The sequence below is a fragment of the Nicotiana tabacum genome, chromosome 24 (assembly GCF_000715075.1).
Source record: "Nicotiana tabacum cultivar K326 chromosome 24, ASM71507v2, whole genome shotgun sequence".
NCBI classification, from domain to species: Eukaryota; Viridiplantae; Streptophyta; class Magnoliopsida; order Solanales; family Solanaceae; genus Nicotiana; species Nicotiana tabacum.
Window position 1 is genome coordinate 1,096,925 of NC_134103.1, and position 25,196 is coordinate 1,122,120.

The following is a 25,196-nucleotide window of genomic DNA, read 5'->3' on the forward strand; positions in this document are numbered from 1 at the left end:
CACGAAGGGATATACGGCAATCACTCAGGCGCAGAGTCTTTGGTGCTGAAATTGATACGAGCAGGATATTACTGGCCCCGCATGGAATAAGACGCCAAAGATTTCGTACGAAAATATAATAAGTGCCAACGCTACGCATCACTTGTACATCGATCGGTAGAACCCTTACATTCGGTTCTGTCCCCATGGCCATTCATGAAATGGGGGATGGACATCGTCGTACTGCTGCCATCGCCTCCCGGAAAGTAAGGTTTCTTTTAATTTTGACTGATTATTTTTCTAAATGGGTGGAAGCAGGTTCTTATCAGAAGATCGGAGAATACGAAGTGGTCGATTTCCTGTGGGAAAATATAATTTGCAGGATCGGAATACCAAAAGAGATAGCATGCAATAATGGGCCACAGTTTATCGGTGCAAAAGTTACAAAGTTCCTCGAAGACTTGAAAATAAAGAGAATCATATCTTCGCCTTATCATCGGAGCGCAAAAGGTCAAGTGGAGTCAAAAAACAAAGTAATCATTCAAAACCTCAAGAAAATGCTAGAAGCAGCAAAAGGCAAATGGCCCGAAGAGTTGCCCGGAGTTCTATGGGCCTACCGAACAATGGCCAAATCAAGTACAGGAGAAACTCATTTTTTTCCTCGTATACGGTGTTGAAGCATTAATCCCTATTGAAGTGGGCGAACCCACTTTGAGATATTCTCAGAAAAATGGAGAATCGAATAACGAAGCAATGCTAGTCAACTTGGAACTTCGAGGATACAAGACTTTCAGTATTCCAATTTGCATTTTTCGCATTCAAACACTGGGGGGTATGATATGAGGATACGGAAACAATGGCTGCTACGTCAACCAGGAATGAAAATCTGGAAACAAAATGCATCATCGGGACTGGGGACTGTGCAGCCAACCCCGTAAAAACAAGTTGTACAAGATAGCCACAAGTAATGGCGATTTCTTTTCTGCATAGCAAAATGCTTATGTAATTTCTGAAAATAGAAGGAATAAAATGAAATCATTTTGCTTTTATCTTATTTCTAGTCTGAGCGATAGGCTGATTTTGTCGTTTGAAAGTTAAACAAGTACTTCAAATGTTAGTACCGTAATGAACAGGAGATGTCCTCTTCAAGAGCACCGTAAACATAAGAGGGTCCTCTCTTATAAAAATCCTCACGTTAAAGGGTTGGTTCCGGAAGAATCAATGCCCGAAATCCAAAATGTCATCGGGAAAAATACACCCAAAGTCACATATGAAAAGGACACAAAAAGTAGACTTGCGCAAATATTCATAGAAACCCTCATGTAAAAGGGAAACTTGCGCAAAGATTCATGAAAACCATCACGTAAAAGGGATAATACTCAGAACCGAAATGCTTCGAAGAAAAGGCATCCGAGATTACACATAGTAAAGCGCAAATTGAACAACATGTGTGGAATACTTGAGCAAATGCAAAAGTTAAAAGCTTGCATGGATACTCAAATGAAAGTAAGACTCAAATGATATTTGAACAAAAAGTATGTCTTTATCCATAAGAACGGGCCAAAACGTTATAAGTACAAAATGAGAAAATAAAGGAAAAGCTAAACTGCAACGTCTCCAGGACCATGAGGAAGAGAAGTATCCGCATTGCCGGAAAGAGTAATTGGTTCCGCCGATGGCTCAGCGCTTTCCCTAGTTTGGCCTTTGGACTCATCGCCTTTCGATCCTTCTTCAGTTTTCGAAAACTCGGAATCAGAATCGTAAGAACCTGGAGCATCAGACTGCGCCGGGAGTCCATTTTTTGTAGCCAACTCAAGCTCTCGGGCCTTAGCAATCTCGGCATCAACATCAATGATACTAGCTTTGGCTTCTTCCAAGGTTTTTCTCCTCATGCTATACATGGAATAAGTTTTTTCAACAATAAGGGAAGCCGCTCGGTGCTTAAGTTCTTATTTTAGTTGAGTGACCTTGGCGGAAAGGTTTTCCCGGGTGAATCTAGCAGATTAGAGGCTGATATCGAGCTTACAGACAGTTGAACTAAAGAGCCTATTATGCTCGATAGTTTTCCTGTACTTCTCTTCCAGCTGAGCATGTTTTGCCTCCATGGGCAACAAGCTCTTCACTTTTGGAGTTCAAGGCTGATTCCAAGTTAATCACTCTTTTAGCAGAGGCAACCTCACGGTCGGTTGCAGCAAGAACGACGCTCTGGACTTCTGCCCATTTGGCTTTGGCCTCATCAAATCTAACCCTCAACGGTCCAATTTCTTGGCTGAGGGTTATCACTTCTTACTCGCTTTGCTGCAAACGACCTCCAAAACAATGGCATCATCAACTCTAGTTTCCAGTTTCATGAGGTGGAGAACAATCTGGTCCCGTTCCGCCAAAAGCTGACCCCATTCAGAGGTAACTTCTTCCTTCTCACGAATCAACCTTTGAAGGCCCTCAGAAGCAAGAAAGTTGGCCTATAAAATAAGAAAAGGTAAAATTTAGAATAGATTCGTTCAAAGTAAAAGAAATAACATTGGAAGGAAGGAACGTACGACTACGGCATTGTGCATGGCATTGTTCAACAAGCACTCCTCTGAGAGTGCCTGAATCTTTTCCCATTCCTTTTCTGAAGCCAAAGGCTTTAAATAATTAGCAAGCTCCACCGGCCGGGACAACAAGTTGCACCCGGTAAAGACTGAAAGAGTAACGTTCCTCTTCTTTTGTGGATCTTCAGAAGGGGCGGCATAATTTTGCCCCAAATTCCCATGAACTGAGGACTATGGAAGATGAAAACCTTCTTCACGGTCAGGTGCAGCCGATGGATGTGATATAGCAACTGCTGGTGGAAGAGTGGATGAAGATGAAAATGATGTAGCAATTGCTGGTGTTGGTGAAGGTGGAGATGGAGTTGAAGAGTGAGAAGCAGCTGCATCTAATGCAGTGTTGGTTGTTTGATGCTCGCCAACCAAAGATGACAGGGACCAGATACTCAACCTCGCAGCACCGGTTACAGTAATTGGGGTCCGAAAGCAGGAGTTGGCATATTCTACTAAATCAGATTCTCTCCAAAGTGCTGAGACGTTGTCTTCAGTTGGTGCAACTATCTCAACAAGTTGAGCATCTTGTTGAGATGATGAAGATCGTTGCCTTATGTGTAAAGAAGCTCCTTCATCAACAACTTCTTCATCATCATCAATCATCACGGTGTCTACGACCGGCCCAGAAGGAGGACCAGTCATCATCGCCACCGGAGACGATTCGGAGACATCCGTCATTGCCCTTGTGTTCTTTTCCCCAGCCGCGGATGAGCATTTTCTCTTTGTTTGTTTATCCTCCGGCCGGGGACTCCGTAAAGAAATATTTGCACCCAAAACAGGCCCGGAGATACCTGTTCGAGTAAGTGCTTGCTGAAGCAGCCTCACTGCATTAGCAGGATCAGCCAGGACGTCCATCTCGGGGACAACAACAGAGCCCGTAGGTAGACCTAATTTCATGAACAAAGCCAGAAGGGTTCAACCAAGTTCTTCATATACAAAAATGGAAGCAAGGTAAATTAGAGTTACTATGATTTTTGGCCTTCCACCCGTACTTAAGGGCTTGTTCTTTCCGCAAACGAGTTTCGGGCATTGTAACGTCCAAAATCTTCTGAACCTACCGGTTCAAACCTTCCACCACAGGTGGGAGCCATCGAGTTGCTGAAGCATGCGGAGGGTGAAAATATGATACAACCATAAAAGAATATCTAGTAATAGGAATATTATACAAAGAACTTACGACTGCGGTTCCTTGCAACCAGAAAGGATGAAACCATTATCGGAACGATGTCGTTGGTAGCAACTGCAACGAACCGCTCCATCCACCCACGGTCGTTGTCATCATCCATGCTAGACAACAAAGCATGGTGGCCACGCTTGCAAAGGTTTATCATCCCCCCGCGGAAGATTTTGGGGGAATAGAGATTCATCACATGAGCTAAGGTTAGATCCTCTCCAGTTTCTTTGCACAAGCGCCGGAGGCAGGTGATCGTCCTCCACACTAAAGGACTTTCATGTGCCAAACTCACCTGGTAGCGAAGGCAAAACTCCGCAATTACGGAATCAAGCTCTCCGCTCAAAGAAAATGCACCCAAAGTAAAGGGATACGTGAAAAAGTATGTAAAACCTTCCTTGTGAAGGGTCACTCGCTCCGATAGATCAAGAGCAATGATTTCCAACTCATTGCAGCGGTAGTCCTCCTTTACAGCAGGGATACTGGAAGGACGAATGGAAGAATGGTACCTACTAATAGCCCATGTACGAGGGTTAGCAGTAAGGATTTTCTTTTCAAAATCCTTCGAAGTACTAAGCCTCATTGGGATGATGGAATCCATTGTTGGAGAAATGGAGTCCTCGGTTTTGTTCTTATTCTTTGAAGAACCACCACGTTTGGAAGAAGAAGCCATTGGAAAAAAAGAAGGCAAAGAGTTTGTGTTTGAAGAAAAATATGAAAAGGATGAAAAACAAGGATGCAAATCAGAAACTCAAGCAATTGTGAAGCGTAAATGAAAAGAAAGTTGCGTATACGTAAAATTCTGGCGGCTAAATTCATGGCCATGATTATCTCGATAATCAGCAAAAGCTGTGCTGAATCATGGGATGACGCGTGTTCGGAGCATTAAATGCGGAGAGACGTGCGTCTAATAAATTGTCAGAGACATTCAAAGGGAGTTATAGTAATTCCCGCCAAAAAGGTGTTTCTACCAACTTTCCGGTAATACAAAGGTATGTCACCGGAAAGCAGGGGGACTATCTGTATAGGGTAAAATATGATATGACACGTGGCTGACTAAAAAAGGAGGACACGTGGAATACAAGATGGGATGGTTGAGGACCGACCGCAGCCACTACGCTTGTCACATGAACGGATAACGTTCATAAAAGTGTATTAAAAGCTTTGCGCCCGGTAGCATTTACTAAGGAATATTCTACAACATTAAGAGCGACGGTCCGTTATAGATAATTTGGCATTTATACTCAACGTTACATCTCAATCAATGACCCTCATAATTGACATTAAAGGAGGGCATGATCCTAGGACCTTTTCCCTAGGCATAACTATAAATAGTGAGCTCAGTTACCATTGTAAAGGACATGAATTTTCCGGCAAGAGCATATACTATATTCTATACAAAGCTTTGTACAATTTCACTTTCTTGCTTTTAGATCTCATCATTGCTGTGTTCGGGAACTGTATTCATGAAATCGTCGTCTTTGTTGTTTCATCTACTTTTAAGACTAAATATTGTGTATTTTTTCAATTATTATATTATTTCAGGATCAAATTAGTTCACTTGTCTAGAAATCACATATAAATTCAACTGTATCGTTTTACGGGTAAAGCCTCCCACACCCGCAATTTTTTTTTTGATTTTTTTTTTTTTTTTTTGTATTTTCAATTTTTTGTTTTCTGCTTTTTCGTTTTTATGCACCACCCACCCTCCCCCTCCCCCTCTTCGCGCATTTTTTTTATTTATATTTTCAGTTCTGGTTCTTTTATATTTCAGTTTACAGGTTCAAAATTTTACGAGTTCCAAAGTTATGAGTTCAGAGATTTATATGTTTGGAAGTTTGCGTATTTAGAAATTATAGAGTTTACGGGTTCGAAAGTTTAGCGGTTCAGAAGTTTATGATATTAGTGGGTTCGGAAGGTTGTTGATTCGAAAGTTTATGGCTTCATGTTTATTGTATCTAAATTATAATTTATGAATAATTTTGAGAAGTTATTTTTCTTAATTTGCATACCAAACACCAAAAAATAATAAGATTAGTACTTGTTTTCCAAGAAAATTTTCCACGAAAACACTCTGTTATACCAAACACACCCTTAATCTTGGGTTTGTCCAAAGGCGAGCTTGTTCAGCCCATTTAGGAAACGCAGTACCTCGTATAAAAAAATACAAGGTGTTTCGGTCAGCAAAAATAAGTTCCGGTCAGCAAATGCGAAGTCGCGGTCACACATAAGTCGCAAAAGAGTATCCCTTTAACTATATCTCCTTTTTTGTGCTCAAGTCTCGCTCCTTTGTATGGTTTTACATATTTTTTTTGAATTCTCACAGTTTTGGGGAAAACAATTTCTCAAATTATACTCGCCTAGAGATTGCTCCGGCAGTTTAATCCTCGTGACAGTTTAATTTTGGAGAGAATTTTGATGTCTATACTATTCAGTCTTCCTTCATTTGTTAAAGCACATGGCAGTCTCAACCTTGGCTGTGCAATCACGTACTACTATGGTACGCTTCTTCCATTTCTATTCCTTTCATTTGTAGCCGTATGATTTTATTCTTTCATTTTGTCAATTGGGCATATAATACATCTGCTTAATTACACAGAAGTTAGTAGAATTGGAAATTTCTTTTCTACTTTCTAGTAATTAGCAAAGCTGCTATCTTGAATTGGGATGTGCCCCGTTTTGTTAGTTGCTGTCCTGTAACTGTTAAAGGATAATTTGACAAGCATACGTAAACTTAATTGCTAAGAAGTAAGACTGTGCAAAGGGCAGCCCAGCGCGCACTAAGCTCCACTTATGCTGGGAGGGGGGGGGGGGTGAGGACCGAGGAAGGGTCGGACCCCATTGGGTTTTATGTACGCAACCTTACCTTGCATTTTTGCAAGAGGTTGTTTACATGGCTTTGACCTGACCCCCTGGTCCTGGGGTGGAGCCGCGAAGCTAGTGTGTAAGATACGCCTTCTGCTGAACCCAGTAACTTTCGTTCAAACTTTATATTTATCTTAAGAAATCTATTTAATATGTACACATTATTAATTTAGAACCCAACAACATAAAAGGGCTAGAACGTCGAACCCATAAGCTTCTAATCCCGGCTCTGCTTCTTGCCTGGTCACGCTTCGGCAACTTAATTACTAAGAAGTAAGACTGAGTGTCCTACCTAATTCAATGCCGAGTAACCAAGTTAGTGTTCTAGGGGGAGGGGGACATCTTAATGAATGAGTATGAAAACTGACCTGGTTGCTCATATAGAGATTTGAGAACTTTAGTAGTTTCCAGGAATGCTAAGTGAAGTGGTTATGCAGTAGCATAGCTCAAGACATAGGCTTCTTTCATTTAATTTTTTTGCTGTTCTTCCAAGTTTCCTTATGTGGAACATGTCAATAGTACAAGCTTTTCTGGTCACCTGCTCCACTCCTTGTGATATGTGGCTTTACCTTTTCCAGTGTTCAAGTGAGAAGTGCTTGAGAAGTGCATTAATATTTGAAGCTCAGAGAGGATATAGGAACTTTGTGAGTAAAGATATGAGGTACTCACATTGGTAGTTTTATCGTTACATAAATTCTTCCGATTTGTGACTTGAATACTATATTTAACCCCTCTACTGTCATGCAGGTTGAACAATTTTCTTTCTTCCAAGATGTCAACTGTATTTTCTAGGTCGAAGCATAAGCTTGCAGAAAAGCTGTTGAAGGAAGTAGACGTTCATGGCCGTGCTAGTGTCAGCGATAGGTCTAAGTTGCTAAATAAGGTCAAACTCAGCTAGCATCACCAACATGTATCTTGTTGCTTCAGAGAATCTGTCTAAATTCTTGATGAATGGGAAATATGTATTGTGTTTTTTCTTAGTTACTCCCCCGGCCTCCTCCTCAAGATGGTTTCTTATCCTTCTCTCTGCTTTTCTTTTTGTTGATTAATGTTTGTGCTATCTGGCAAATGATTGAATGTGGCTCAAGCTTGCAGTAAAGAGGAAACAATTAAGACTTTATTAAAAGAAAACAATCAGTAAAATGAGAAACAAGTGTAGAAGAACTTGAAATATCAAGTCTCATGTTTGATAATCTGTCATCATAATGTATCTTAAGACTTGAACCAAGCATAGTGTTGGTTTGAACATAAAACTTATACCTTTAACGATAAAATATGCCTTCAATGATGAAGTACGATATGATATGATTTTGGGTAAAGATGAGCATATTGTTTCTTTCACTGTTACACGAGGGATAAACTTGCTCCAAATTTGAATAAACAATGATACAGATATGTACATATACTGGAGGAGCTCGAAAATGGTAGCTCAAGTACACATGTCAAGCATATCATTTATAGGTGCCCATAAGACAACAGATACTTTTTCTGTTAATTTGGCATTACTAAGAAATGAGCTTGTGTGGTACCTACAATCTTTTGCTCTATTCGATTGTCCTTTATCCATTTAAGTTAATTATACTAGACGATGAGATGTTCTATAAGTGTGATCTTTGATGGATTATAGATGCGTTTATGTTGGAGTCGTTTTTCCTTTTGATATGTCTTAGAATCTTGGGTGATCTGGGTAAAAGTGTAGGGTGAATGTCTGCAAATGCGTTTTCTCTTCTTAATGATTCAATATGCATGGTGTAATGCAGATATTATCAGTTTGTTTTGGTATACGGGGAAGGTGCCTAAATCGTAGTCAATTAGTATCATCAATGGATTGCACCTTTGTATCCGTACTTAGAGGATTTGTCAGAATTTTACTATATTTACTCTGGCCATCAACATGCCGCAACCCTTCTTTCTTCAGAAGGTGCCTCAACTGATTGCATGCGTTTCTTCTATTTGCTTATCTCATGCTTGAGCTACCTCAATGTTGTTTAACCCAATTGAATGAACTATTTTGGTTCCTTGTTTGTACTTTATTTTCTTTCCTTTGGGAGATTGTGGTGGTTTTCTTGAATAGCAATGTAGACGAGAAGATGTTCTCCAACTTGTTAAATTTTCTAATTGTTTCTTGTGCATCTTCCTTTCCCAGAAAGTTCCCCTCAACGAGTGATAGTTATTTGAATTTCTCCTAGGTTTCTATGGTGATGGGTTATGATGGTTTGGATGACCTAATTGATGATAAAGGAGCTGAAAACCAATCTGATCTTCATCCTGATGGAGGAGCAGATGATTTTGATATCTCCTTAATGTGTAAACAGTTCTCGTCAATCACTTTAGGTTCTTCTCCACCTATAGAATTATACGATGGGGCACCATCCAACCATGGAGACAGTGGGCTTTGGGCCACTAAAATTTGTAAAGAGTTTCTCTCTAGCTCTGCGGGTAAACAATTGGTCAGTCCTGATTCCCTGTTTGAAACATGGCAGATTTTGTATTCGGGGACTGCTGATATGGTTTCCAGCACTTATATTCCTGATACTTTTGAGACAGAAACAAGACAAGACTTGCAGTTCAATGTGGATAAACCTTCTACCCTGCCTCAGCATGGGGTCAAACAGAATGATGGATTGGTTGAAGTAATGCTCGATCAATCTATTAGCTTTATTCCTGGGCTCAGCAAACGGCATTCTCGTCAGCTGGAAAACTGTGGCTTTCACACAGTGAGACTTGGAACTATTTAGACTACTATCATTTTGCTCGCAAACTCACAACTCTAATGATCATCTGGTATATGTGTAGTTGCGCAAATTGCTGCAGCATTTTCCTCGGACATATGCTGATCTACAAAATGCACAGATTGGAATTGAGGATGGGCAATACTTGATTTTTGTTGGAAAAATCTTATCCTCGAGGTGAATTACCTTTTCAGAAGTTCTTACCTTAGCATTTATGATTTGCACGAGGACTCATGCTTCGTTATTGATTCTAATAAGTTATGAATGTAAGATTATTTCAATTTCTCTTTGGAATGTGGAATAGTTAGCACCATTATTTTGGATTGAGAAATCCGTTTTTCAGCTTCGAAACTTGGGTATAATGAGCCCGCTACTCTTCTCCACTTAAATAACGGATCTGGTTCAATAGCCACAGTTTGGACTTGTAGCGTGCGCCTACCACATATTCCCTACTATACTCCCTTTGCTGTTGAACTAAAGCCCTGGAGGCTGGTTAGCACTATCCTAAAGCCATTGAGGCCGGTTAGCTCTATCATTTATATGCCATGATCATGGATCTCCAATGAATATCCGGCACTCATTCAACTTTTTGCTAATTTATTTCATTAGATTTGGTAAGAAGAAACAGAGTGGATGACTCTTTTGCTTACTCAGATAAAAAAAGAAAATAATAGTGGATATTCGAATATGATGTGGATTGTTTCCATTTTCCAGTATACCACGGATTGTTTTACGGCAAGTGGGTTCGTAACTAAGGCGACATTTCCTTTTATTCATTTTGATGCTGGGAGTGCAAAAGTGGGAATTGCTAAACTTTCACTGTGCGAATGATGAGGCACTATGTTCTAGGTAGGTGGATATCAAGTTTGCCGTAGCTGAAAGAAATAAATCTAAGCATCCTACTGTAGATGAAACTTTTCTTTTGGGGAGGGTGGGTGGATGGGTTGGGACAATCTTCAGTCAATTTATCATAAGTGGTTTCCATATATCATATGGCAGGATGTAACTTTTAGTTTTATTTTCTTCTTCTATTTTTCCTTTTCAAACCTATTTGCTGTTTCCAATAGGTTCTTAATATCAAGTTTGTCTGGAATTTGTTGTTCCTGTATTTTGACTGAAGTATAATTATATAGTACCTGATGAAACAGTGATATGATTTTAGCAAACAGCTCCTAATGTGTAAGTAGATTCTCTTGCTTTCATTGGTGTATATGCATTCAAAACAGTGTTAAGTCATCTAATACTTCTTTCGTCAAATATACAAAATAATTTTTGTTAAGTTGAATAAATTTTCTTTTCGTATTTTTCCATGCAGGGGAGTAAGAGCTAGTTATTCTTTGTCATTCCTTGAGGTGGTTGTCGCTTGTGATGTTGTAGATAGTGAATCACCATCCACTTCTAGGGATGATGGTGCTGCTTTAGAGAGTGATAAAGCTGATAGTGGAAGGAAGAAAACAGTATTTTTACACTTGAAAAAGTTTTTCCGAGGCACTCGTTTCACATATCTACCTTTTCTCAAGAGCATAGAGGAGAAGCAAAAGGTGGGAGACATTGTATGTGTCAGTGGTAAGGTGAGTTGATCAATCTTTAATCCATCATTGGAATGTATCTCGGTGTTTTCTTCTAGCAATTTTAACTTTAATGCTAATGATAACAAATTTTTAGTACTCATTGTACAAGTGATCTCTTGAGCTAAACTGAAGCTGTTATGGTCTATTACGTGATCTGGAAACAATTGGTTACTTTTCTTAGTTATATGTTTTTTCAGTTTCTAATATTTCCCAAACTTAATAATGTGTTTATTATGCCTTGTGCGATTTGATGAGCTTTGTCATGGGAAACTCCTTGCTATGGTTGCAACTTGAATCTTAAATGTCAAATAGCAGCTTTCGACATTCAGGCATTCGTTTTTGATACAAGTACAAGTCAATAGGGGCAGGGCAGAGTTTTTAGATTTCTCAGTTTTCTAATTGTTAATAATGAGACAAATGACAGGTTCACTATTCCTTTTTAGTGTCTTAGTCTTTTGAGTGGATGAGCACATGGCGATCTATAATGGTTGCACATAATTGTAGGCCGTTATGTGGAGTAATCGATGGTTTATTGTCTTTATGAAAACATGGAGTTGTTATCATTGTGGCACTGCATCTTATTTTGTTTTTCTTAGTTTCTCACATACTGTAATCTCTATGTTACTATTTGAAAGGTGCGGATTATGCGGTCAAAAAATCATTATGAGATGAGGGAATACAATATGGATGTGCTACAAGATGAAAAGGATCCATCATTTTGTGCACAAGGGAGGCCGTATCCTATATATCCTTCAAAAGGAGGTTTAAGTCCTAACTTCCTTAGGGATGTGATTTCAAGGTCAGATCTCAAATGATGCTTTCTGGTAGTATGCGCATAGTGTAATCTTTAAGAAGCCATTTCTTGCCATTTTGTCATGAGAAGCTTATTTGTTTACATTCTCAATTTTTACTTTCTTAATCTTCAGGTATCTGTTTATTTTGTTCTAGTTTTACATGTATTTATGTTGTATGTTATCAGTAAGGCATTGTCTAAATAAGGACAACTACTTTATTTAAGGCACATGATATACGTTGTTGATTCCATTGAACTTCCGTTAGTTTCTTGAAATTGCTCAAGAAGCACTAAACTTCGTATCAAATTACTCCAAAATTTTCATAGGCTGCATGACGTAGCAGGAAGAAATGCATATGCATATTTTTTGATGATCTCATTAACCTACCTTAGTTGTTTGAAATTGCACAAGCATTTTATCTTAATAAAAGAACTCTAAACTTTTCATAGGCTGCATGAACAGGAGGGTTAAAGACAAGCTTGAACTTGTCACGAGATGTTATGAATTAGTAGTCAATTTGATAATGGAATCAGTGGACAACCTAAAAGAACAGAAACTAAGGCTTGGAAAAGAGACAAGATCTCATTGTTGTACTAATATCTTATTAAGGTCAGGTAAAAATGTAGAGGAAGTGCCAGAATTTTTTTCATTTAGGGATCTTACCAAATGGAGTAAAATGATGATTCCTAGTCATTGTTCCACCAAGTAATTAATTAGAAGGAAATATCCAAGGAAGAACCTAAAATACCTAGGGAAGTGTCAAGACCCAAAACTAGAGGGGTGCGACTGACAAAGGATTACTGTTTGAGGATCGAGGTCATGAGCAGATCGTTGGATACTCAGATGCTGATTGGGCAGGATCACCTTCTAATAGACGTTCTACGTCTGGATATTGTGTTTTAGTAGGAGGAAATTTGGTGTCTTGGAAGAGCAAGAAACCGAATGTAGCTGCTCGGTCTAGTGCGGAAGCAGAATATCGAGCAATGGCTATGGCAACATGTGAGCTAGTCTGGACCAAACAATTGCTCAAGGAGTTGAAATTTGGTGAAATCAGTCAAATGGAACTTGTGTGTGATAATCAAGCTGCCCTTCATATTGTATCAAATCTGGTGTTCCATGAGAGAACTAAACACATTGAGATTGATTGTCACTTCGTCAGAGAAAAGATACTTTCAGGAGAAATTGCTACAAAGTTTGTGAGGTCGAATGATCAGCTTGCAGATATTTTCACCAAGTCTCTCACTGGTCCTCGTATTGGGTATATATGTAACAAGCTCGGTACATATGATTTGTATGCACCAGCTTGAGGGGGAGTGTTAGTTTACAGATATGTATAATATGTAGTCTTGTCTCACATTGGAATAGGAGTAATATGTCCTTGTAGTGTATAGCTATAAATAAGGACCTCTTGTATTGTATTCTTCATCTAATATCAATAATATATTTTCTCCCGTGCTTTCTCACAAAGAATATTGTGAATTGAGATTTAGCATTACTACTTATTCCTCTGTCAAAAGCTCTAACTGAACTGTCCTAAATGATGGAATGTAATCAAATAATGCCTCTAATACCAGTATTAGCACCTGTACTCTCTGTGGTGGTCTGACAACTTCATTCTCTTTTGAAGTTAAAACATACATAAGTTGATGATATAAGAGTAATGAAAGTACAAAGCTGAACAGTAATCATGTACCAAATGTGGAGTCTGGCTTCTTTTAACTTGGTCTTAGGGTTCCAAATTTATCATTTTCAGCATCCGTTCTCTGCACGAACTCTTTTGTAGTGTCTGCCTGTAGCAAATATTCCAGCTGATTCCTTTATGTTATCTTGAGATTTGATTGTTTTCCTAATTGAAACATGGACATAGTTTCTAGGTGGTAGTTGTACAAAGAATGTGTTTTGTCATATTGCGTGGTTTATTTGTTTATTGCTGTTTGTAATTTTGATTTTAACTCTGTTACCATTCTTCTGAAGTACTATATGTCTTTCTTTTAATATTTAAATAGAGCCTTCAAGGTGCTTCCATCCAATATCGATCCCATACCTGAAGCTCTCGCTCATGATTTTGGACTCCTAAGCCTTCGTGACGTAAGTTATTGCTCGCCTCCTCCTCAGCTTTACGTCGTCTTCTCTAGTTTTATACTGCACCGTGTATACTGGAAAAGGAAATGACGTGTATGGTGTTGAGTTTTTACATCTTTTTTGTTGCAAAGAATTGCTTGCTTCATTTCAATGGCCCTGTGACTAACAATGAAAATGAGATCTTTCAGGAAATATACATTAAATGCTGAGTTTACACATTTGGTTTCTTGTATTAGAATTTAATCCATAGTAAAAGTGCCTCTGGTTCCAGAGGAAATGAAACAAAAGATATCGTGGAGTGAGGGTGGTAATTATATGATAACTACTCAGTGCTAGATGCAGAGACATAACAGATCATGAGTTGTCTCGTAATAAATCCAGTTGTTGCTAATGCCTTCTTCCATAACCAGCGCTCCAATAGGAAGAGATAAGAGACCACTTGAAGAATCTGGTCAGAAATCCAGTTACTGCAATACTGACCTTATGAAAGAAGGCTTCAGCGACAATTGGATCAAATTTCGCTGTTTCATTTTCTTCTTTTTGGTTCTCATTCCTCTTCCGTCCAATTTTACAGACCCCCTCTATGAAACTATTAATTTCTAATTGCTTTATGTAAAGCAATGAGATTTACATTTAGTACTTTGTTGTGCTGCTGGTGGTTGAACTGATTTTTAGTGAATAAGTACCCATCAAAGATGTTATTCAAAACTTCAACGATTGGGTTGTCGATAGACTTTTCTCTGTATACCTTCGTAAATCTTCTATGTGGAAACACTTAAGGAGGTGTTTATCCTGTAATTCACTCTTCACACCTCAGGATTTGTTGGAGATTACTTGGTGATTTTCGACAAAATTTTTGGTGGGGAGGTATTGAAAGGGAGAAAGTGAAGATTACACATCAGGCTTTATGGCATCTGACTGTTGATTGTGCATAAATATCTTTTAATTCTTCGAACTTTTTGTCTTATGTTAGAAGAGTCCACATTGGCCATGGAGGGATAGGTAGGTCTCTTTATATGGTTTCGGGCAATCCTCACCATATGAGTTAACTTTTGGGGTTGAGTTAGGCTCAAGATCCATTTCTTCACATGGTATCAGAGCCAGACCCGTCCCAACTCTTGGTTTCCCAATGTTGGAACCCCATGTTATTTTGTCTACGCTCCAAATGTCCAGACTTGGGCATGTGGGGGTTGTTAGAAGAGTCCCCCATCAGTTGCGGAGGGATGTGTAGGTTTTGGGCAATCCTCACCTCATGAGCTAGCTTTTGGAGTTGAGTTAGGCCCAAGATCCATTTCTTCACATCTTAAAATAAGCTCCGTATCTTTCCACTAATAAAATCCCTTGAAGTATATTGTTTTTCATAAATTACCCTCCATACTAGCTTAAAAACCTTAATACTATTGCTACCAAATTAGGCTAGTGAACTCTTCATTTGTCCAACTTCACATTCCCCCTTTCCTTTATCTCTTTTGTTTTCTGGTTGTCCTATTTTCTGTTTCTGCAAAGATGCAACATGTTGCGTAACATTCTTTTGAGTGAAACAATGATAAAGCTGAGGAGGATCTGGAAAAAAAAGAACACGAGTTTTCATGTTATTTTCTGTACAACTGAATTTCAACTAACTAAGAAATAAAACATATGGCATACTTCTTAATGCTATTCTCGTATTATCCTATTCTGCAATTTTTTATATTACCTGTTGGTTCATTTGTGTAGGCTATCTTATTATTTTGTTGTTATTACTGTTTCTTTTCTCCATTATTTTCAACATGACCTCTTCACTACTGTTTTTTTTCTCAAACTTGGTTTGTTTTTTCTTTGAGCCGAGGGTCTATCAGAAACAGCCTCTCTACCTCACACAAGGTAGAGGTGACGTCTGGTACACACTACCCTCCCCAGACCCTACTTGTGGGATTGCACTGGGTATGTTGTTGTTGTTGTTCGCGCACTTCTTAATGCTTTTTCAGTTACTTAAAGAAAAACTTTTATAAGTACTTATCAAATTTTCTTTAATAATTACTTGTGCTTTTTCTTTCTCCTTCACATAAAATGACCGGTCTTTTCTGAGAGAAAGTTAGGTTAATTGGTTAAGTATATAGTGATACAATCAATCTTTTCCGGAGAAAATACATGAACTGTCCAATAGCTGATGAAGTTATGAAGTATCTACGATCTTACTTAATGACACCTAAAGATCTCACTCTCAGATCTCTATAACAGACTTGATATTTCTTGCGACGTGCATTTCCTCTCCCATCGATGATGGATAGTCTTATTCATGGTTGAGTATTTTACACACCTAAATCATCGTCCCATACTTGTGGTGTTAGAAACTTACAGCTGAGTCTTTCTTCATTTATTTACCTATTGACTTACAAAATTCAGAATTTAGCTCACTCTTCTTCACAGTGTCTATGGATCTTTCTCTGCCATATTCTCCATTCCTCCTCCTTTAGTACCCGTCTCCTAATAGTAATTTGGAGATTCTCCAGTTCCCTTTCTCTGATGTTTGTATCATGTGCGAGAATAATAATGAGACCGCTGAAGATCTTTTTGTTGGGCCTGATTCATTTCGCCAAGCACATGAAAAATGTTTTGTTAATGGGTGACGGTGGGACTCAGACCTAGAACTTTTGTTTGCTCTGGTATTATGTTGACCTGTGTGAACGACCTTATTGAAAGCTTAATCGTTAAAGAGGAGACACTTTTATTAATTTTTTCTATGTCAATGACAGGCCATTTTACTCCCAGTGTGCATCTTTGGTGAGACTGATTTTTTCTTTTTCCTTTTGTGGCTTTATGATAAGCAGGCATATGCACGAATTCACCAGCCAAAAAGTCTAAAAGAGGCTGAGTTAGCTCGCAAAAGGCTTGTATTTGATGAATTCTTTTATCTCCAGGTAATCATAGTTTTGGATCTAAGAGGAGCTAAATAGTTTCTTAGTTGTTAAATTTCTTGCTTTCTTTTCCTTCTTCAATTTCTGCATAAAGGAAGAACTAAAATATCATAAGACGTCTGATTTTTGTATTCTTGTGAATTGGATTCTAAGCTGCACTTGGTTTTTCTTCTTCCTCTTTCGTTTTTTCCTTTTTGCATTTATTCTTTAGTTATATGCACGTGATGCTGGAACAGTTACGCTCTTGTTTTAATAAGCATCGTTCTTGTGCCTTTATTTTACTGTAATGATGGGAGGTTTTAAACCTCTTCTCCAAAATCATACTTTGCAAGTTGCAAAGCTCCAAAACATTATAGTTCTTCATTTGTTGTTTTTTGGGGGATATCATGCTGTTCTAAGTTTCTAAAAACAAATGCTTTAGTTTTTGGGACCATCCTGGCACCAATTGACTGAAGAAAATAAGAGCGAGAGCATCGCTCTTTAGGATTTCAATCTGTTCTAAGTATTTAACAGCAAAATGCTTTTGTTTTCTGGACAAGGTTTTAGTCTCCCTTAGTTTATCAGAGAGGAAGGTGTAGCAAATCTGCACCAGATTTTCTTTCCGTGTTTGATTATGGTTTCTTGTAGAACTTTGTTTGTAAGCAGCTACTCCTCCATCATTCCATATAATATAAATCTAATTTACCTTTTAAAATAGAGGGATGGGTATGGAGGTAGATTACATCACAAAAAAGACTTAAGTCGAAAAAAGAGATTCCATCTTTGGGTAATATGGCAAGAGCGCTGTTTTTGCACCAGATGTCTATAGGTAACATGTAGTACGAAGTCTCTGATTTTTATCAAAAACCTATATGTGGGACCAGTAGTATTGCTGTTTCCGCTTTCTGGATGCTTATAAGATGATCAACTCTGTCAAGGTGCTGTTGAGCCCAACTGGGGTACCCATTAGCCATTATGTTGGGTCTGAAGTTTTCCTCTCCTCCCTCTAGACTTGATTTGATTGCTTCAGTGGGACTTGTTGATCTACCGTAGAGTTCGAAGGGGATGAGCTTGAGTATGTATGTTGATTTTAACAGAAGTGACCTTTTGACGGTCAATTGGCTGCTGGAGAATTTAATCACATGAAATAGAGGCACAATAAGAGACTTTCAGATTTTGACCCGAGTCATGGATGCTTGTCAATGATCCGTGAGGCTTGAGATGCTTTTAATATCACCCACTGTTTTTGTTGTCTTTCAGCTAGGGCGGTTATTCCAAATGCTTGAAGGTCTTGGCACAGAAGTAGAGAAAGATGGATTGCTGGATAAGTATCGGAAATCTGAATTCAATTTGGTCAATATAGATGGATGGTCCATGCTGACTAAGAAATTTCTGAAGGCTCTTCCGTATTCTCTTACATCCAGTCAACTGCGAGCTGCTTCAGAAATTATTTGGGATCTAAAGCAACCTGTCCCAATGAATCGTCTACTACAGGTAGTGGGATCTGCTTTACTGTTTACTTGCAAGTTGTTTTTGGGGTGGGGGAAGGGGGAATTATCTTTGGTATTTGTCCATTTCTTCTAACATCACACTTTTCATTCTTATTACAAGCCATTGGCTTTTATTCTTTAGACATTTAACTGAGAGATTAACTAATTCTTTATTCTATTAATAGTTTGATTATAAATTTCATCCATTCAGGACGTTGTAATCTGGTGGCTCCTTACTGTACGAGTCTTCAATCTTAATCTGCATATTCCATTTCTTTTGTTTCTGTCATTGCCTTAGTGAATACTCGTTTGGAAGTAATGTTGTTGGCTTGCATTGAATTGGGACTCAAGCTTTTAGTTGAAGGCACTCCTATGTTATTATATGATATTAATACACACACACGCATGCACACACACACGCACGCACACACACACGCACGCACACACATTATGTACATACACAAACATACATAACATACATATACATACGTATAATGTGTATATGTGTGCTACGATGTGTGTCTGTGTCTGTGTGTAATGATTCTTGTAAGCTCTTCTATTCATAAGTTTAAGATTCTAAATAAGTTTCTTCCATCTTCCTACATAACTTTTCTTATCATTGAATATCATTAAATTCTATAAGGAATGAGTGTCGGTTAAGATTTGAATGGAAAATTTGTCATCGCAACTCTTCCACAACAACAACAACAACAACAAATCCAGTGAAATCCCACAAGTGGGGTCTGGGGAGGGTAGTGTGTACGTAGACCTTACCCCTATCTTGGGAGGGTAGAGAAGCTGTTTCCGATAAATCCCACAAGTAGACCAAAGATCACAATATTTTGAATATCTAAACGGATAGGTTCATCAGTTTCCAGCGATTAATCCTTAATAGGGCCAGGATACCACAGCTATATTTTCAAGAACCCTTTGTTTTGTTTAACGGCCAAAGATTTATTGCATTAAGAGAACTGCATTGTGAGAATAAGGTTGGTAAAACAGTTGTCCTTGCCGATATCACTCTAAATTGTGGTAGAAACTAATATTAAGTGAATGAACTTTCTAAAGTAGAGGAGAGGTGCTTCTCCTTATTTAGACTACAGAGAAAATCTTGAGCCTTAACCAACTAGAAAGGAAACTCTCTGTAATTAACCCCAAAATTAGGCACATCTACATAAAATTTTATTCGCCTAAGATCACTCAAAAATCCATGTAAATTCTACAACATTCGATAAACAAATTTGGAAAGCACGATAGACTTTTTTTTTTAAGTGCAAAAAATATTTCTCAAAGAACAACTCGCACTTTCACCTTTTCTAGCTCACATCTAGACACTTGCATATCTGCAGGCGCACAACACGTTAGAACAATAATACATTCAAAATGGCCTGGTAAACGGAAGAAAAAAGTCCACGCAAAGACCACCATTCGCCACGAACCCTCGAGGAGAAAAAAAATGAACAAGAAGAAGGCAAAACCTTTCCAATGTTAATCACAATGGAAAATTTAAACTTGAAAAAACAAACCTGGGGAGTAATATTAACCCAAATTAGCAATCCCCTCTATTCTTCCTAGAAAAGGATTAAAGCATAGTGAGAAGAAGTAGCATACCATGAAGATATAATGATGCTGCGTAAACTAGCATTGCAGAGCATAACAGAAGGAAAAAGAAAAAGAAAAAACTGGAGAATGAATGTGGTGGCCTAGGACAATAAAGAAGAAAAGGTCAATTTATGGGGTAAAACGAGTTGCAGAATGAGCATTTCAATGCTAAGAGAAAATAAGAGCAAGAAAAACAAGGTATAAGACTTGTTGGAAAGTGAAAGGATAAGACTAGTTGTTTCAATAGGTAGCAAGCCACGTCTAAAGAGATTTTTTTTTTCTTTTTTCTATGTGAAATAATTATAGCAAGAATTTAACCTTCTCAAAAAAAATTATAGCAAGAAGTTAAGGAAAAGGAAAAAAATTATAGCAAGAAGTGCCTCTTGCTTACTAGGCTTTTTTGCTATATAACATTATTTTGTCTTGCAATGACCTTCGTTGAAGTACCTATAGGATTGTGTAAGATGAAGGAAAGCCGTTATACCTTTTTTCATTATCAATGTTTGCTACTTGATTCTTCTACGACGAGTGAGATTAAAAAGAACTTTTTATACTATGCATTGTACTACCAGGTAAAATAATGACTAAATATAGATGAAATTATTGGTATCTTTTTCATTTTTTTCCCGGCTAAATTAAACTTGTGCAAATGCGCCGGTCATTTGCTCGTGGCAAATATGATGGACATCTTTTTATTTTTTATGATGGCGATGTCCAAGCCACCTTGCATGCACCTTGACTATTCCACCGGGTACTTGGTACTTCCCACCAACACAGGTACAGGGTAATTCTGTCCACAAAAGGCTTAGGCAAAGATAGAAAGAAAACGCTAGAGCGTTTTTTGTCTCCGCTAAGATTTGATGGTGGATATTTTTTATGCAGTTTTTCAAATTTAAGTGAGGATGTTGGGGAGGAGTAGAATTATGAGTAACCAAGGCTTTTAATCATCTGTCTTTTTTCTCCAAAGTTTAACTTATGCAGATGACATGTAAACTTTCCATTGAAGAAAGACACAATTGATTTTTAGTGGAAGGTTAACATGTCATCTGCATAAGTTAAATACAACATTTTCCTAGAATTTGACTTTTTAAAATAAAATTTCAAATCTACTTTGACAATTTAAAATTTGTTGTGCCGGTTGGATATTTTACTCTTAAGTAGCTCCGACACGGCAGTTTAAGTGCCGCACCCGTGTCGACACGACACTAGTATGAGTGTGGGTATGGGATCCGTACCGAATCTGGTCAAACAATTTTGGGTACTTTGACCACGACGGACAAAAAGAATTCGAGATGAGATACAATTTGATTCCTGAAATCAGAACCAAAACTAGGGTAAATTGAAGAAAATAACATATATTAGCTAGGAAATCAATCCTTTATTTTTCTACAACTTGAGAATTAAAAAGAAAACCACACTTTACAAGCTATACGTAAGTATTTCAAAAGTTTTTCTTAATTTAGAGATTTTTTATTTTTTAAAATTATTTTTTAGCCGGATCCCCGCACCTGTATCCGTCCTAGGATCCATATCCCCGAATTTTAGAATTTAAATCTCGAAGGATCCGCCCTCTAGATCTGCACCCATGTCGGACACTCGCACCGTGTTCGAGCAATTTTTACTTGTCTTCTCTCAATAAATGATTTTTCTTTTAACTTCTTTTTTCTCAGATATGGGCTCAGAAATGATAATCTTGCTTCTAGAGTAGAATTACTCGGTTTTCTTTTGGGAGACTAGAGAGGTTCTTTGCTGATTTGATGTGTGTGTTTTGCAAATTTGCACTCTTTTTCAGGGTGATGTTGGATGCGGGAAAACTGTGGTTGCTTTTTTAGCATGTTTGGAGGTTATTGGTTTAGGTTACCAGGTTAGTCCACACCAATATTTCTTGCTGCATGAACATGTAATTTCTCTGTGGCTATATTTTAGTTTGTTTTATTAACTATATTATGATTGTTAATACAAGTATCACAATTTTTTTCGCATACATCCTTTTTATAAATGCAAGCTTGGTGGCTTGGTGCTATAAACTCTTTCAACCTTCTGTATACCCGGTGCCACATGTAATAATTGCTAAGTTGTTCTCATCTTTAGGCAGCTTTTATGGTCCCAACCGAGTTGCTTGCTGTTCAGCATTATGAGCAAATTCAGAACCTATTAGCAAACATGGAAGAGGCAGAATGCAAGCCATCAGTTGCTTTATTGACAGGCTCAACATCTACAAGGGAATCACGGTTGATTCGCCAGGTAAGAAATCTTTAGGCAGCACTTCATCTTTTCCTTGTTACATGGTTCGTGTTACCATTGATGTGGGATATCTTTAAGCAAAAGCTGCTTTGCTGACTTTGAAATTTAGGCTTCAAATTGGGAGAGAAGGTACTCATTAGCACATTATTGCTTAAAAGGTTTGAAATAGAGAATTTCATTTGATTGTAGTCTATACTTTGCAGCACTTAAATGTACTTAAAGGAGAAAGAAAACAAGAACGAAGAGTTGAAGGGAAAAAAGGTTTCTGGAATCTACATGAGTTTCTCTATGAAACCCTATCAATATTTAAAGCATAATTAATCTTAACAAACACGATATATTAATTCTAACTGTTATACTACTTTTTCATGAGTAAATTGTAACCTTTGGTGGTTGATAACTACATATCTCGAACAATATCTTGCTAACAGACTTCTGAAAACAAATGCTAACAGTTGGTATAAGCTAATTTATGTTGCAGGCAATTTCATCTCCTTATTTAATAATGTTGAATTGTGTGAACCATCTCATCTCAAAATTTAAGTTGTTAGAGAGGAGATACTTTTATTTATCTTAGGTCTGTGACATTGTGACATTACGTGCAAGCCTGATTCTTTTTCTCGAGTCAGGAGATTACCGAAGATATTTTGTTGACCAGTGACGGGGAGGCCAAGACCTTTTCTTTCACTCGTATCATGTTGAAATTATGTGAATCCCCTACCTAAAAGTTTTAAACTGTTAGAGATGAGACACTTTGTTTTATTTTATTTCGGTAAGTAACAGTTACTCATCTCCTTTATCCATGTTCACCTCTTTCACCAATGAAACCAATAGTTACTTTAACTTCTAGGGAAGTGACATAATGGCAAGTTGATAACACCTAGATAATGTAACTTATACTTCTATCCAAAATACTTGAATCTATTTTGATTGTGGAGATCACAAGCAAAATGTTCGAATAGATAATTAGATAAAGTTGGATTGGGAGGCACCGAATGGTGTGGCCTCACGGTTGATGAATTTGGAATGAGAATCATGGAAGACTAGATTTTAGAATTAGAGGTAAAAAATTGTGAAACTACTAGAATTTTTTGTGATCGCTTCTCAACTTTTATGTGGTGTATTATTGGACATGGTTGGCTTTTTGTCCACATCATTAATTACCGATGGATTATAGGTAAAGTAGGTCAATTCTTTTACCCTTTTGAATTTGAAACCCATTGTACTTCATTCTATATGTATATGGAACATTCTTTCATCAATAAAGAGTTCAGGGTATTCTTTCGGCAATGAAGGACTAAACTGGAGAATTCTCCCTCTTAGTATCACAATCACCTATAACTGGCATGTTTTTGGATTTGATCAGCTCCTTGACTTTTTAGATAGGACTTCAAGGTATTTACAGGAGCTTACCTCTCTTTTTATACTCAGCTGCATCCCTTGGATGCTTGTGTGCTTTATGTATCAGTGGTTTTATGTTTCTCTTTCCGGTTTATTTTATTGTTTGCCATCTGTTGGCAGGGTCTCCAAACTGGAGATATCTCTTTGGTCATTGGGACTCACAGCTTAATCGCTGAAAAAGTAGAATTTTCAGCTTTACGCATTGCTGTTGTGGATGAGCAACATAGGTTTGGAGTTATCCAGAGAGGACGATTTAACAGCAAGGTAATGTGCTTGACCTGCCTTGCGCTGATTGGTGATTGTGCTTCTAGAAGCTTCTGGGGATTGCGCACTTTGCAATCACGATGAAACCAAACAAGGAATAATAACAAATCATTTACTTATTTCTAGTGTCTAATGTTTTGATGGCATTTCAACTCCTATTCACTTTTTGAAAGCTAGATGTCTAGTGTATCTTTTTAGTTGGAGTAATACCTCCCCTGTAAATAATGTTATTCCCTTTCTAGACTTTATTGGCTCAATGAGCCTAGCCTGATGGCCCATTTTTTTGTGGTTAGCTCCCTATGACTAGAATAGCACATGATGTACTGGAGCTAACATCCCTTCTTTTGTACTTATTGCATCTTCCTGATGCCAGTAATACAACACCTTACTTCATAAAAAAAAAAAAAAATCATTTACTTATTCGTCATCTGACTGTTTTATGTGTGAGTGTCAGGTTGCTAGTTCTCTTTTTGCATGTAACGCGGTGGAGTTTGCTTTTTTGGGTCAATTGTGCTCTTCTTGTTTCTCTAGCTGTTGATGAGATTTTGAAGGAAAGGAGCAATCCTTTGCACTAATGCAAAGCATGATATTGTAGTATACTTAAATTTGTGGAGTACTGAAGATATATGCTGTTTAGATGATTGGTTAAATTTTATTGGTGATAACTTGTTACTGATGAAAACTTACACTGCTTTTATGTGGGGCTGCCTGATTTTGACTTTGGTGAATCAATATGATATCATAAACTTGTCAAAAACTTTTTTCTCCAGCAAAGTCAAACTTGATAGTATACTGCCAAGCAACAGAATACTGCTGCATTTATTTGCGACAGTTTTTCTTCAATGAGTAGGAATCGCCTTGCATCCTGGTTAAGTATGTCCTTACTTCAGTTATGTTGAAAAAGCTTTTTACTACAACTAACCAGATTTTTGTAGTTAAGTGAGCAGCTTCACGGTTCTATTTTTTTTTTTTTGGTGTAAACCTATTGTGATTAATATGATCAGTTTGCAGTTATGCTATAATGCAGAAGCTCCAATCTGGTGAATGGTGATCTCTTTTTATGTGAATAGACCATAACACTTGAATCTGAGATTGTCTTTAATTTCAAGGATCTGTAACAATCTTCATGCATCATTGTCAATGCACTAATTTAAGTTGATGAGATCTCTTTATAACAAGGAAGGAAGCCTATAAACTCATGAATGTGGGGCACATGTTCGGTTCCACTTGGTGTCGGTCTTTCACCCGGAATTGATGAAAACTGTGGTCTTGCAGTTATATTACAACTCAATAAGTTCCAAGCTCTCTTCGAGTATCCCGGACGATTCCTCCAAGGACAGTGTAATTATGGCTCCACATGTCCTAGCTATGTCAGCCACTCCAATCCCAAGGTCATTGGCTCTGGCTTTGTATGGAGACATGTCTTTGACACAGGTATGTTAAGAGTTTGTATACTTTGTTATGTTTATATGCTACTGCCAGTTTACTGAGATCATTTTAGATTATTAGTGAGTGCCTTTTAGTATTGAGACTGGAGTAA

General features: G+C 37.9%; 1 protein-coding gene across 4 annotated transcripts in view; it reads left to right on the plus strand.

The window, feature by feature from the left end:
- Positions 1-5,855: 5,855 nt before the first annotated feature.
- Positions 5,856-25,196, plus strand: part of LOC107829301 (ATP-dependent DNA helicase homolog RECG1, chloroplastic/mitochondrial) — a 29,035-nt gene continuing 9,694 nt past the window's right edge. Inside the window, exons 1-15 of one of the 4 annotated variants that reach the window (XM_075248409.1) lie at positions 5,856-5,977; positions 6,062-6,235; positions 7,179-7,261; positions 7,348-7,483; positions 8,790-9,317; positions 9,397-9,509; positions 10,648-10,903; positions 11,539-11,702; positions 13,704-13,785; positions 16,590-16,679; positions 17,916-18,149; positions 21,540-21,611; positions 21,839-21,991; positions 23,513-23,656; positions 24,932-25,090. In XM_075248409.1, coding sequence (XP_075104510.1) covers positions 6,194-6,235; positions 7,179-7,261; positions 7,348-7,483; positions 8,790-9,317; positions 9,397-9,509; positions 10,648-10,903; positions 11,539-11,702; positions 13,704-13,785; positions 16,590-16,679; positions 17,916-18,149; positions 21,540-21,611; positions 21,839-21,991; positions 23,513-23,656; positions 24,932-25,090 — 2,256 coding nt within the window. In that variant the 5' untranslated portion in view covers positions 5,856-5,977; positions 6,062-6,193. Of the gene's footprint in view, positions 6,236-7,178; positions 7,262-7,347; positions 7,484-8,789; positions 9,318-9,396; positions 9,510-10,647; positions 10,904-11,538; positions 11,703-13,703; positions 13,786-16,589; positions 16,680-17,915; positions 18,150-21,539; positions 21,612-21,838; positions 21,992-23,512; positions 23,657-24,931; positions 25,091-25,196 lie in introns of those variants that run through there. The other 3 variants (XM_075248410.1, XM_075248411.1, XM_075248412.1) reach the window with 3 other exon arrangements.